General features: G+C 35.5%; 1 protein-coding gene across 12 annotated transcripts in view; it reads left to right on the forward strand.

The window, feature by feature from the left end:
• The window catches only part of LOC126763765 (mothers against decapentaplegic homolog 6), a 135737-nt gene that overhangs the window by 85055 nt on the left and 35844 nt on the right, over window positions 1–14838 (forward strand). For 11 of the 12 annotated variants that reach the window (XM_050481560.1, XM_050481542.1, XM_050481621.1 and 8 more), the window contains one exon: window positions 3493–4865. In XM_050481560.1, the coding sequence (XP_050337517.1) occupies window positions 3947–4865 (919 nt within the window). In that variant the 5' untranslated portion in view covers window positions 3493–3946. The remainder of the gene's footprint in view (window positions 1–3492; window positions 4866–14838) is intronic. The other variant, XM_050481599.1, reaches the window with a different exon arrangement.

Raw genomic sequence — 14838 nt, forward strand, 5'->3', positions numbered from 1 at the left:
GGAATTCCACTGGAACAAACACTGAATATTCTTTTCGGCATATTAGTAGTTACCGGTAAGCCTGTGAGTAAGCCATACGACAATATGACGCCCCGCGTACTCATACTTGTACCGAAATTTGTAAGTTAATTATTCAGTTACGGGAAGAAGGAAAAACCATTAAAGATATTTCGGAGATTGGGAAAAGGAGTACTTCAACTGTCTTCGATATTATAAAAAAGTTTGAGGAGGAAAATAGGATCAATACTATTAGTAGAGCTGGTCAAGGAAAGAAGCTAACACAATCCGAAGAAAAGTTTATACTGAAAATTTTTGAAAAAAATCCCTTTTCCTCGGCGGAAAATGTAAGAAACATATTGGAAAATGAAAAAGGGAAGAAGGTTTCAACTGAAACAATTCGCCGCGCAGCTTCGATTTACATGGTAGAGCAGTTGTAAAAAAGGCGTACATATTCAAAAAAATAGAAAGAAAAGGCTAGAATTTACGAAATTGCATTTAAAAAGGTTTGATGAGTTTTGGAAAAGGGCGAATGGCATAATTTTGATTTAGTAATCATAAAACAGTATTATTACTTCTTTTTCAAGGTTCTTTTCAAACACGAAAGCAAGTTTAACTTGCAGGGATATAATGGCTGGTTATGTACAAAAATATGGCACCACTGTTGTAAATTCGAATGGCCACTATTGATTCATGCACTGATCGGTTGGATTGATAAAAATGGGAAATACATATAGAAAAATTTATCATTCATAATTACTGCAGAAAGAAGTTCGACACAAAAGAATTATGAACATCCCGGTTTTGGACTGACTAGGGTTATTTTTTTTTGAGCTCTCAAATTATATGATAAATTTTTCTTCTATAATTTCTTTTTATACTCTCGCAACAATGTTGCTAAGGAGAGTATTATAGTTTTGTTCACATAACGGTTGTTTGTAAGTCCTAAAACTAAAAGAGTCAGATATAGGGTTATATATACCAAAGTGATCAGGGTGACGAGTAGAGTCGAAATCCGGATGTCTGTCTGTCTGTCTGTCTGTCCGTCCGTCCGTCTGTCCGTACGTCCGTCTGTCCGTCCGTCCGTCTGTCAAGCTGTAACTTGAGTAAAAATTGAGATATCATGATGAAACTTGGTACACGTATTCCTTGGCTCCATAAGAAGGTCAAGTTCGAAGATGGGCAAAATCGGCCAACTGCCACGCCCACAAAATGGCGGAAACCGAAAACCTATAAAGTGTCATAACTAAGCCATAAATAAAGATATTAAAATGAAATTTGGCACAAAGGATCGCATTAGGAAGGGGCATATTTGGACGTAATTTTTTGGAAAAGTGGGCGTGGCCCCGCCCCCTACTAAGTTTTTTGTACATATCTCAGAAACTACTACAGCTATGTCAACCAAACTCTATAAAGTCGTTTCCTTCAGGCATTTCCATATACAGTTCAAAAATGAAAGAAATCGGATAATAACCAAGCCCACCTCCCATACAAAGGTTATGTTGAAAATCACTAAAAGTGCGTTAACCGACTAACAAAAAACGTCAGAAACACTAAATTTTACGGAAGAAATGGCAGAAGGAAGCTGCACCCAAGCTTTTTTAAAAATTGAAAATGGGAGTGGCGTCGCCCACTTATGGACCAAAAACCATATCTCAGGAACTACTAGACCGATTTCAATGAAATTCGATATATAATATTTTCTTAACACCCTGATGACATGTACGAAATATGGGTGAAATCAGTTCACAACCACGCCTTCTTCCAATATAACGCTATTTTGAATTCCATCTGATGCCTTCTCTATATTATATATACATTAGGAACCAATGATGATAGCGGAATAAAACTTTACACAAATACGGTATTTGAAAAATATGTAAATGACGGATAATGAAATCTCGATTATCACTTTATCATGCGAGAGTATAAAATGTTCGGTGACACCCGAACTTAGCCCTTCCTTACTTGTTTTTATCAATTCTCGTTCAGTCTCGAATATCGAGAGTAGCGATAATTCGAAAACGATCACTGCTTTTAACAATAGTGTCCATTCGAATTTACAACAGTGGTGCCATGTACAGTGTGTATATCCTTCAAAATCGTAATACTTTTTATCGTTTTTTATTACAAAAAAAAAAAAAAAATAGGTCATGCGCCATATATATTCGTCAAAAACAAGAATTTTAAGACATTTCCGGTAAAATTGGTCCATGTTTTCAGAAAAGCCACAATGCTGAACATTTACTCCTGCGTCAATTACCGTGCGATAAGCCTCCTCAACATCGCGTATAAGGTTCTATCGAGCGTATTGTTTGAAAGATTTAAGCCCATCGTCAACAAACTGATTGGACCTTATCAGTGCGGCTTTAGACATGGCAAATCAACAACAGACTAGATATTCACAATGCGCCAAATCTTGGAAAATATCCGTCAAAAGAGAATCGTCACTCACCACCTCTTCGTCGATTTCAAAGCTGCCTTTGACAGCACGAAAAGGAGCTGCCTTTATGACGCGATATCTGAATTTGGTATCCCCGCAAAACAAATACGGCTGGAAGATGAAGACCCCCACTCCGTTGGAAGAACCAGGTGGAGAAGGACCTGGCTTCATTTGGAATCTCCAATTGGCGCCACCTAGCGAAAGGAAGAAACGACTGGCGCGCTGTTGTTAACTCGGCTATAACCGCGTGAGCGGTTTCTGTCTGGCATAGAGAAAGAAAGAAGAATAATGATTAAAACAAGTAATGACGGTTTGTTTTTGTTTGTAGCACAATCTGTCACAACCCTCTACGTGCACGCAACTGATCGCAAAATAATATTGCCTTAGTAAATGCTTCAGCAGGTTTGTTTGATGGTGAACGGACTGCAAATTCAGCACTTTCAAATAAATCCAAATGCATTGTGCAACATACAAAATCATTCCGGTATGGCTAAAGTTTTTCAAAAATTCAAAATTATTACATATGTACATATGATGAATGTAATAAGTAAGTCCCAAAAGCCCAAAAGTTTTCACTTGAAGATCTAGATAGAATGATATAATATCTAAATAATAACCCCAGTCTTTAAGGTGTTGCTTTACTGCTGCTGTCTGGTGATTTTAGGCAGATACGCTACATAGGCGCCTGAAATTAACGTATGTATGTACTTTTTTGACTGTTCGAAACTGAATGAAGGAGGATTTATCAAACATTTTCTTATTGCATTTAATTCACACTATAACCATAAATTTATAAACTTTAGTTTAACATTTTATACAAAATAATATTTTTTAAAATGTAATGCAATATATATATTTGTATTTCCAATGAAAGTTACTATACATTTTTAAATAAGCTATTGTAACTTGAAATTCTGTATTTTAGTCAGAAATATAGCACTGTGTCATTTTTGAAATGCCTGACTGCATATTATAAATTAGTATGTAAGAATATCGATTTTATTTTCTATTTGAAATTGCTTACAAAATCTTTTTTTTTTAATTTATTTCAGAATAGATTAAATGACAAAGGATATTTCACACTCAAATAGAAAATTACTAACATATCAAAACCGAAATCGAGGTGATAAATAAATGATGTTTCGAAAAATCGATGTCGACGTAAAGTAGTAACTAAAAATACAGCATTATTTATTGTCTTCGCCTTCACTTTATGCTAATCCGATCAATGAACTCAATTCAAAGCTTTTGCTTAATGACTATGATATATAGATTTTTCCTGGCTTTTATTTATTTAACCCAGGCACACAAATTGTAAACGACAAAGGCCATCAGAGGACTCGTCTCAGTTTGCAATTAGATTTTATTTATTTTTCTGTTTTTTGAGCGAAAGTTATGAGTGGTATGGTATGACTGTGAAAACAGTCAGAACAATATAACAATCAGATTAAATAATGTTTTTACAATAAATACAATAAATGTTCCGAAAACATTTTATGTCCCTCCATGCTATTTCGAAAGGACAAGGAACTATGGCGTTATGCGTCAAAAAACCTGTCAAGAGATTTCGATGGGATGAACAATCATTCACAACAGCCACCTCCCCATCAACATCAACACCTCTTTCAAACGGATCTTCAATACCAGAACTTGCAGCAATACCAGAATTCATTTTGTCATACTATGATAACATCAAACACGCTAACATCCAACATCGAATATTTTGGTTCGTTTACGGAAGTAAGCTACGAACAGAAAGCGAACGATTCCGAAAGTGGATGTACTTGTGGAAACGATTGCGACGCTTTCACTGTCGTTACAAACGAAGAGGGACAAGCTCAAAACCAGACACACCTCAGGCGCTCATTGGATTACTTACCCAGATTATCCCATTGTTCCCTCCAATCGAACCTGATGAACCAGTTGAATCCAACTATATCGATAACGAATGTAACAACGGCTGCTTCAAATACAAATACGGGAACATTTTCGGCGACAGTAAATATGCTGCGAAATTGTTGTGGAGTCAGCGGTCTGCCTACAGATTATCCCTCAATCAATTCGATTTCCCATCAAAACGAAAAACCAGATATAGGCCAACAAGCAGTAGATGGAAAACAATTACAAAAGTCTCAACACACCTTTCGAAAGTTTATGAAAATGCTGAATCGGCAACAACAAGGGGAATTATTGGATTCAGTCAGATGTCGAAAAGAAATGTCTGCTTCACACGATACCAAATGTATTTTATTAAAACGATCCTTAATTTACAAAGAAGAGCCACATGTGATTTGTTGCCGATTATTCCTCTGGCCAAATTTGAGAGATGCAACAGAGCTGAAACGTTTGCCAATCTGCACAGCCGACAGACACTCTATTTATGTTTGTTGCAATCCTTTACATTGGTGTCGGGTCCTCGAAACAGGTAAATGATTAAATAATTATGTAACAATAACATTTTTCTATGAAATGGGACTTTTCAACAAATGAAAGCACACCCCTTTAAAATAATTATATTTTAATGCCATTGATGAAACCGTCTTATTCTAATCCGCGAAGCCTTTTTGCGTTAGTTTTAAACATTTATCGAAATAACTGTAGTTTATGTAGTTTTGAAAAACGAGAAATTTGTTAATTTTTGTTCTCGAGATTATTTTATCATACGCATCCATTTGTTCAACTTATTCAAAAACTAAAATTCATCCAATCAGTCCAAATCTGATGAAAAATTAGCTTAAGAAAACTTTTTTAGAATAGAAAAATTAGTGGTTTCTACCTTTTTGAAACCAGAAATATAGTTTTCTGGTGGACCATGAAACGCGGGTTTTCTTTAGACAAGTTGTTTTTAATGAGGCAGAATGGTACTTTTTTCGGAATTGATCTTTTTAACAGCCGTTACTTGGCACTGCTCTGCGTTATTATGTTTTCCCATTTAATAATTTACTTACTTTTATTATGAAAATATATTATTTTAAATAATTTTAGCTCTAAAACTTACTTATGTATATGTGTGCGCAACAAATTCTCCCTATTGATTTGAAGTGAATAATAACCGAATATTTTTATGTGAATTCGTTTTTCAGAACTCTCAAAATATATATATATAGTATATTGTCACCTAAAATACAAAATAACGTAACAACATTTTCGAAAATTTACAGTGGCGTGAATGAAACACGAAATAAAATGGAACAAGAGGAAAAAAAAATTATATTATTTATTTATATTAAAACTGGTTTATATTTGATCGCAGAACCTGAAAATGTTGGACAAATGTCATATTATGAATGTAATTTAGTGTAGTGAATCGTAATCAATAAGATACTCAATTTCGAATTTGATGATACGTTATTTTGCATTTCAGGTGACGATATTATGGTAATGAATATCTGCGTTATGCATATAGTGGTGGACAAAAGTCTACATACACCCCTGTTATCGTAGTTCTGGAAAAGACTCTTTGTGAAAAATGTGTTGATACAGTTTTATTCTAATATTTATTCTTAAAATTTTACAGCAATAATGTTATGGACGAAGAATTTAAGAATTGCGTTGACGATAGTCTATATCGTCACCTGAAATGGAAAATAACGTATCATCAAAAAATTCAAAATTGAGTTTTTTATTTATTACGATTCACCACATTATATAACATATGTGTCACAAATTTTAAGCTTCTGCGATCAGAAATACCCAAGTTATATTGAAAATTCAAAAAAGCGTATCATCAAGTGCTTGATTTGGTTAAATAAAATAACGTATCATCACTCATGTAAAAATAACAGAATATTTTTTTATTGCAAAGTTAGCTGATTTATTGTTTATGTTAATTTTTATTGGTTATGTTCAATTTGCTTGGTTAGGTTAGGTTAAATGGTTGATCAAAAACCGCTCGTGGTAGTCCTTTGTGAGGTCATAAAACCCAAAACTAGGGAGAGACTAGCCTTACTGAGGGCAAAATGGTCACTAGATCTCTTGCGATTGACCTTGGACCAAAAGGATTTTGCGACAGGGCATGTACCTTTTGGTGGCCCAGCGCTGACCAAGCTTCTGTGAAGCCCAGCTATTCAGTAGTAGAACACAAGAGGGAACCGATCCGCTCCCATTCTACCGATAGCGGTTCTAGGGTGCCTTTTCTTGCTAGCTCATTAGCTTTACAGTTTCCTGCGATTCCGCTGTGGCCTGCACCCATACCAATCTTATCACAAAAGCACTCGATCCTATTGAAAGCGAGGTTAGGCACTCTTTGATCAGCCCTGAAAGCACTGTAAAAGAGTTAAAGGCTAGTATTGCCGCTCTGCTATCTGAGTGGATGGTCACTTCTCTGAAGGAGGCTGCAGCAAATCTACTGCTACCTTAATGGCAGCAATTTCGGTCTGGAAGACACTGCAATAGTCAGGAAGTCTGAAACTGGAGGTAACAGAGAGCTCCCGACTGTAAACTCCTCCACGAAACTTCTCCACAAGCTCACTGTCCCTCTTCTCCAACGGCTTCTTCCCACCTAGAACTCCCTCGCTGGTATATGGGTAGAGAAGGAGCCGCCTGAGTTCGACTCAGTGATCCGGTATGAAGTCAAAGTGAGTGAGGATTTCGGAGTGTTCAAACCCGCGTTCTTTTAGGAATTTAGCAGCCTAATCTTTTGCACACGCAAAGTTTAACGAAAACTAAGAAGAATGGCAACATCTGCAGGACCTAAAAGCTTTTATTTCAGCAGACTGCTTTTATTTTATTGTTAATACCACATTTTAGTGCGAACTTTACATAATTCAAGGTATTATTAATTTTATGATTTAGGCCGTTGGATTAAATCTCGCTTTAACCCATTACTGCTCACACCTAAAACCCGCTATGATAAGCTACAAAAATTTTAAGCAGACGTCTGTAATGATATTAAAAGGGTAATGTCCAATTTTCAAAAAAATATCTCAAAAGATGTGGGCGCGGCGGAACGTATGATATATCATACATAAACGTATACGGAGACCTGCCTCTATGAAAATAAAAAGTAAACATCACTATAACTTTTGAGTTCAAATTGACATCGTATTTATATATTTAATGACATATTCACTGTTAATTTTCAGATTTAGTTGCTGACTCAGTTTACATGATATTTGTAGAAACAGTTATCTGGGTGCAAGCCAAAATTACATTTCATGCATATAAATTTCGTACACTTTCCACAATTTTTGCATCGGCGCTGAGTTTTTGAGTAATTTACGTAGTGTTCGACTCCGTCGTATCTAGTTTCGTTTTCTCGTTTTCTCTTTCGTGATGAGACTGGATGAAAATCTATTGGCTTTGAAAGTATGCTCCTTGTAAGTTGTCGGATGAAGCCGAGAAGAGTAACTTGTGGATAAGCTTTCCGAAACAATATCCATACATTTACAACAGCACCATTTAAGCAAAATCTGAAAATGGCCCAGTACCATTTTCTTGACCGAATCCGAGTTCGGTACGCTGCCCTTTGCTGGTCAAAGAGATCGGCTCCACCCATTCCCGAATTATACTCCTTGATAATGACTGGTTGCTTTACGTCTTGTCTGCGTTTCTGTTGTCGATCATATCTTTTGCATAATCCGGTTGTTGTCGTTATGTTGTCGTTTTTACAATTTGTTGCAATGGTGACATTATTGTTATCATTCCACCTAACTAGGGTAATATTTTTAGATTTTAGTGCTTCACAAGTACCATGGAGTTCTCTTTTCATGCTGCTCAAAGGAGCATTTTCAATACGGTCCGAGCGAATCGTTCCCACCACTGTTATATTTTTCTTATCAAACTCTTCTAATAATTTAAAACTATTGAAATAGTTATCTAGAAATACAGTGCTGTGTTCGGGAACTATGTCATAACATAGACTTTTTTTGACAGATAATCCTAAGGGCTCATTAGATCGAATCATGCTTTTTCCGGTGTACAAATCGAAGTTCAACAAATATCCTTCTGAAGTAGTCATACACCAAATTTTGTATCCATAGCGAATTGGTTTTCCTCGTATAAACTGCTTGGAAGAATGCTTACCAAAATACGGCTCCATCGATTCGTCTACAGAAAATGAAGTTCCAAGGGGTTTTCCAAGCTCTTTAAACTTTGTATTTAAATGATCAAGAACAGGCTGAACTTTGAATGCCTTATTATTCGAATCAATTTGTGTATTATCATTGAAATGAAGGTAGCGATGTATTTTTTCAAACTTATTCCTCGCCATTGAACCTGCCACTAAATGATTGAACACATCACTTTCTGTTTTCCAGTACAAGCGAGTAGCTGGAACCTTAAAATAAAAATGTTTAATTTAACAAGTAAGCAAGTGGATTTGTGGTTCAGGTTAGTCACCTCGTTGTACCCACTTAGTATAAGGATGCCGAAATATGTGTATAACTCTTCAAGACTTACGGTGAAAGCTTCATCTCCTTTGTTTATGGCGTACTTAACAGTCTCTGATTGTATACATTCCATAAATTCGCTATCAAAAATTCTTTTAAAAAGTTGTATTGGACGTAAATCATTTTCCAAAATATCTGCTACAATGTCCGGAGTATGCTCGCGTATTGCTGTGATAGAACATTCACTTGCTTTTAGTACTATCTTAGACCATTTTCGGCAAATCTTCTTTTTTTAGTTTTCCTTTGAGTTGAAGTCCTTGTACTTGGGGCTAATGAACTGCTCGCTTCATTTAGAAACTGTTGCTCCTCTACTTCTGAGTTATCAATTCTTATTTCACATGCCCTTTTAAGAACTCCACTACCCAAATCACCCAGTGTACCTTCATCGTCTTCATCTGCGTCATCGCAATCGGATGACTCCTGTTCTTCGGGGGGGGAGCAAAGTCACATCAATAAAATTGGCATTATTGATGTTTTCTATAATCTCTGCATCATCATCTTCATTTAAATCTTGGAGCCATCCAACTTTCTCTTCAGTTGTTGCTCGTCTACAAGGAGATATTAGGAATGAATTTTCATATAGCAAAAACTGGGCTAGCGTTTACGTATGATAAAACATACGCAATTGTTTACAAATAGTTAAAACACTTTCGGAGCTCAATTTTTCACTGCACTTTATATTCATTTGATGGCTTAGGGTTTTAGCTTTAAGTTTATGCACATTTTAAATTATACAAATTCCTCGCTTACTATTTATAAAAATATAAACCTCACCTTCGAGTCATTATTCACTTTTCCGAAAAATGCTACGTAAATTGGCGCGAAAATTGTAAACAAATGAGCTTTAAGCGACAATTAAAAAGCTTTTCTAAAGCAACAATCCTTTTATCTCGCCCACACTGCAAATATAAAAAGATTTAATTTCATTTCGGATTTTTGACGAATTTAAAAAGAAAGCTCTTTTTGCGTATGATCATACGCTGTCATTATTGGGTTAACCCAATAAAGTTAGTGAGCTTTAGAAAATGAGCACGAAATGTAAGAGACTGGCATGCGATGAAAAACTGATTTTTTTAATTTACTTTCGTTTACTTTATAAATGAAATTAATGTTTACTTTTATTTTTCTTTAATTGAAACACGACGTTTAGTCGCTTTATTACTTTAAAAATAATAAAATCTGCCGCTTTTGTATAACCACCAACGTAATAAATTAAAAACTATATTATAATTAGCCAATATAATTTAGCTTACTTATTCTTACGAAAAACATAAAAAAATAATATTGAAGAAAATCCCGAACAAACTAAAAAGTCCGCAAATATAGTGGTAAGCTTTGCGTGGACACGAGTGTATATTCAAAACTGAAATTAAGGTGCTAGGTTCACTAAGCGTATCGTATTATGTTGCAGCAGCGATTTATACTTGTTTTCTTCCATCGTTTCCAAAAATGTTGAATTTCGATTCATCTTGAAACACAATTTGTTTTTTTTACAAAAATTCACCTTTTTTCTTTACGTCCTTTTGCTAAATTTAAACGAAATTTTCATTTTATTCGAAAACAAAAGGTTTTGTGTATTATGCTGCTGCGGATTAGTGTTGGAGCAACCTTTTTTTACTATTTCGGAAAATGCAAAAAAACAGCTGTTACGATGAGGTGTGCCGTGTCGCAGCGGAGAGAAAACAGACTGCCTACCTCGCAACGTTACGATCGACAATAACACGTGCGGGATGTGATGGATACCGAGAACTGAAGAGCTAAGCGAGACGTATTTACAACCAGAAAAAGAGAGAGGCCGAAATGCGTGAGTACGAAGAGCTTGGCAAGTTGGCCGACAGGAGTAATGCTCCAAAAATCTGCACAAAAATGCGGTGACTAACAGAAGTTTTCAAGACCGGAGCATACTTTTGTAATTGGTCTTTTAAATACTTTTACATCAAGTCGAGAATATGATATCATGTAAATGGGAAAATTAATTTACGGGCGATCTGATGTCAGGAAAAGGAAGGCAAAGGTCGTGACTGAAAATAATTCGAGCAGCAGAACTCAATAGAGCACGTACCATCTTCTATAAGAGTGTACAGCTGCTGGCGTACGCCGATGATATTGATATCATTGGCCTCAACAACCGCGTTGTTAGTTCTGCTTTTTCCAGACTAGATAAGGAAGCAAAGCAAATTGGTTTAGTAGTGAGCGAGGGCAAGACGAAATATCCCCTGTCATCAAACAAACAGTCGTCGCCCTCGCGACTTGGCTCCCATGTCACTGTTGACAGTCATAACTTCGAAGTTGTAGATAATTTCATCTATCTTAGAACCATCATCAACAGCAACAATAATGTCAGCCTCGAAATCCAACCCAGAATAACTCTTGCCAACAGGTGCTGCTTCGGACCTCTCTCGACGTACAAAAACTAAACTCTATAAGCCCGTCCAGCTATATGGTACAGAGCCATGGACGATGGCAACATCTGATGAGTCGACGTTACGATTTTTCGAGACAGAGGTTCTGCGAAAGATCTATAGTTCTTTGCGCGTTGGTCACGGCGAATGAGAGATATGAGATATACGACGACATTGACCTAGTTCAACGAATTAAGAGGCCTGGCTAGGTCATGTCGTACGTATGGACGAAAAATCTTCAGCTCTGAAAGTATTTGACGCAGTATCCGCCGGGGGAAGCAGAGGAAGAGGAAGATCTCCACTTCGTTGGGAAGACCAGGTGGACAAACCCCTGGCTTCGCTGAGGTTTCTAATTGGCGCCACGTTGCGAAAAGAAGAAACGACTGGCGCGCTGTTGTTAACTCGGCTATAATCGCATAAGCGGTGCCTACGCCAGTAAAGAAGAAGAAGACTTTTTACTATTTGTCCATTTCTATGACATTTAAGCTTTCGTTTTATAAGATACGTAGCATTCTGAAATGAACACTGCTCGGGTAGAATCACCATTTTTTAAGTTTTTGTACCGTCGCTTTTTTAATTTTTTGAAATTTCATAATATAAAATTTTTCATTTCTGTATTTTATCACCAAATTCTTTATGCTAACTGATCTATCTTTTCGGGTTTTTTTATTCTATTTAAGTGGCCAAACTACAACTAAAACCAATAATAACCTGTTTTAGTTTATTGTGATGCATAGAATAAAACTGTACAAACATATTTTTGTAAAAATTGTTTATACTTTCATAAACAGGAATACTCTAGACTTTTGTCCGTTACTGTACATAAGACACAAAAGGACATATGTTTTGTATAAACAAATATACCTTAGCTATAAGTACACTCTTCAAACTTTTGGTAGCGCTAGATATCTTAAGCAGTGAAGATATAACATTAGTCAAACAGTTTTACTATACTATTAAACTATTATATAAGTATGCAACCATCACCAAAAGGAAGTGTACCTGCTCTATTGAGTTTTATTTATCTTATTGAAACTTTGTACACGTTTTCTTTGGCAAAAAATTAAAAAAAAAAGTTCGTAGATGGGCGTAGTCGGACCATTAAACCGTATGACAGTAAATTTTTGCAAACTGATTTCCATTCAACTTTATAGATTAAATTTTTGGACCCTTCTGTTAGTTTCATAGCACGATCAAAGAAGCCTTATCCTTTAGAAAGTTCTTGGACACTAATTGAAAAAGTTGTGAAATCTTTTCAACATATACTACATACATAGAATAATAGACAAATTTCAATTGAAAGAAATCAATTTCCAGTTCTTCCAGCTGAGGGTTCATAACTTAGGGTGCCATATATAATAAAGTTGTAGTTTATACTCGACCAAGAATGTCTGTGAACATTTTGATATACCGGGATTTACTCCAATAGCCGAGTTGAGAATAGATAGCACGAATACAAGCAATAGAAATAAAAGAGGCATTAGTGGTACTCATTTAATGCCGCAAACTTGTGGCATTTATTACAAATTTCGAAAAATGGGAATATCGGAAAACTGCTGTTCATTTTTACCTACAAGTTTATTTTGCGGCAAGGTTGCAACTCTTCGAGACTATTATCAGTGAACTACATTCATCTTTTTATTCTTTTCTCGCGTTTTGATTTCTTCGCTGTAACATGGAAAATGTAAGTACATTTAAATATAATATTGTATTATTTGATTATTTTAAAATTAATTGGATAAATATTTGTAGAAAAAAGATGGCGGATAAACAGAAAGTTTAGGTGGTCGGAGCAGCAAACAACAAACCCGGTCACAATTGTCTTAGACAATATAGAGGGTAACCTGAGCAATTTAAATTTTTTTTAAACTTATTTATTCACAATCTTTGCAGTCGGCATTTAGTGAATTGAAAGCAAATTTTAATATTAGTTCTTCTCTATTGTCGTAGACACCCCTTTCGCGGTTATAGACGAGTTTTGGTCTTCCTTTTCGCTGTTTGGTGCCAATTGGAGATTCCAAGTGTAGCCAGGTCCTTCTCCACCTCGTCTTTCCAAAGGACCTTAATTTCTTTCGAAAGACCAAGTGGAGAAGGACCTGGCTTTCACCTGTGGCTACTGCGCCGAATACTCTCAAGGCGGGAGTGTTTTCATCCATTCGGAAGACATGACCTAGCCAGAGTAGCCGTTATCTCTTAATTCGCTGAACTATGTTAATTTTATCGTATATCTCGAACCACTCATCGTTCCAGTTGCAATTGTGCAAAGGAGCATAAATCTTCCGCAGAACCTTTCTTTCGAAAACTCGTAGCACCAACTCATCAGATGTTGTCATTGTCCAACCCTCTGCACCATATAGCAAGACAAGTCTGAAGTTGCACCCGATAGTAAGAGTTATTCTGCGTTGGATTTTGAGGCTGACATTGTAGTTGGTGTTAATACTGGTTCCAATATAGATGAAATTATCTACGACTTCGAAGTTATGACTGCCAACAATGACGTGGGAGCCAAGTCGCAAGTCCGACGACTGTTTGTTTGATGACAGGAGATATTTCGTCTTGCCCTCGTTCACTACTAAACCAATTTGCTTCGCTTCCTTATCTAGTCTGGAGTAAGCAGAACTAACGGCGCGGTTGTTGAGGCCAATGATATCAATATCATCGGCGTACGCCAGCAGCTGTACACTCTTATAGAAGATGGTATGTGCTCTATTGAGTTCTGCTGCTCGAATTATTTTCAGTCACGACCTTTCCCTTCCTTTTACTGACATCAGATCGCCCGTAAATTAATTTTCCCATTTACATGATATCATATTCTCGACTTGATGTAAAAAATTTAAAAGACCAAATAAAAATTATCCACAAGCAGATTTAAAGTTTTTAATTTTTTAAAAAAGTTTGTCATTTTCCAAAAAACATCGGAAGATAATTTTTGCGCCACCTGTTATTAGGGCAGTCATACATAACTCTCCCTTCGTTGCTTTAAGGATTCTCCCGAATCCTAGTATTTAAAATTTTAACTTTTACATTATTTCTTTTGATCCATATGATTAGCCATATAACTGCTAATATTATAATGACTATTAAAGTAGTATTTACTCCGTATGAAATTTTTTTATAATATTTTAGTTCTTTAATTTCATATGGTTTAATACCATTTTTTCAAAATTTACTTTCACTTCATATGTTTGATTTAATACTGGTACAGTATATGTGTATTTGTCAACAAATTCTTTATTACAATTTGCATACGATTTATTTTTTATTTCGATTTTACAATCACAAAAATTTTTTATATAATTTTTTTGAAGTGTAAATTTTCGTTTATCGCAGTTCATTGTTATTGACATTTTTAACTAGCAGAGTATCATCAGACAACTCTTGCATATAAGTTTTGTTACTATATTTAAATATACAATTATCATAAAAATACAATTTTCACTTAATTTTAATTTTCTTAACAATGTATTAGCTTTGTATCGATAATGTTTAGATTCTAACGTTATTATTTCCTCATCTATTTGATCAATTTCTAAATTATTTCTGTTTGGCATTGGTGTGATTAACTTTAAATCGGTAGATAAATATGTTTTTGGTACCTGTATTGCAA

The sequence above is a fragment of the Bactrocera neohumeralis genome, chromosome 2 (genome assembly GCF_024586455.1).
Source record: "Bactrocera neohumeralis isolate Rockhampton chromosome 2, APGP_CSIRO_Bneo_wtdbg2-racon-allhic-juicebox.fasta_v2, whole genome shotgun sequence".
Classification (NCBI taxonomy): domain Eukaryota; kingdom Metazoa; phylum Arthropoda; class Insecta; order Diptera; family Tephritidae; genus Bactrocera; species Bactrocera neohumeralis.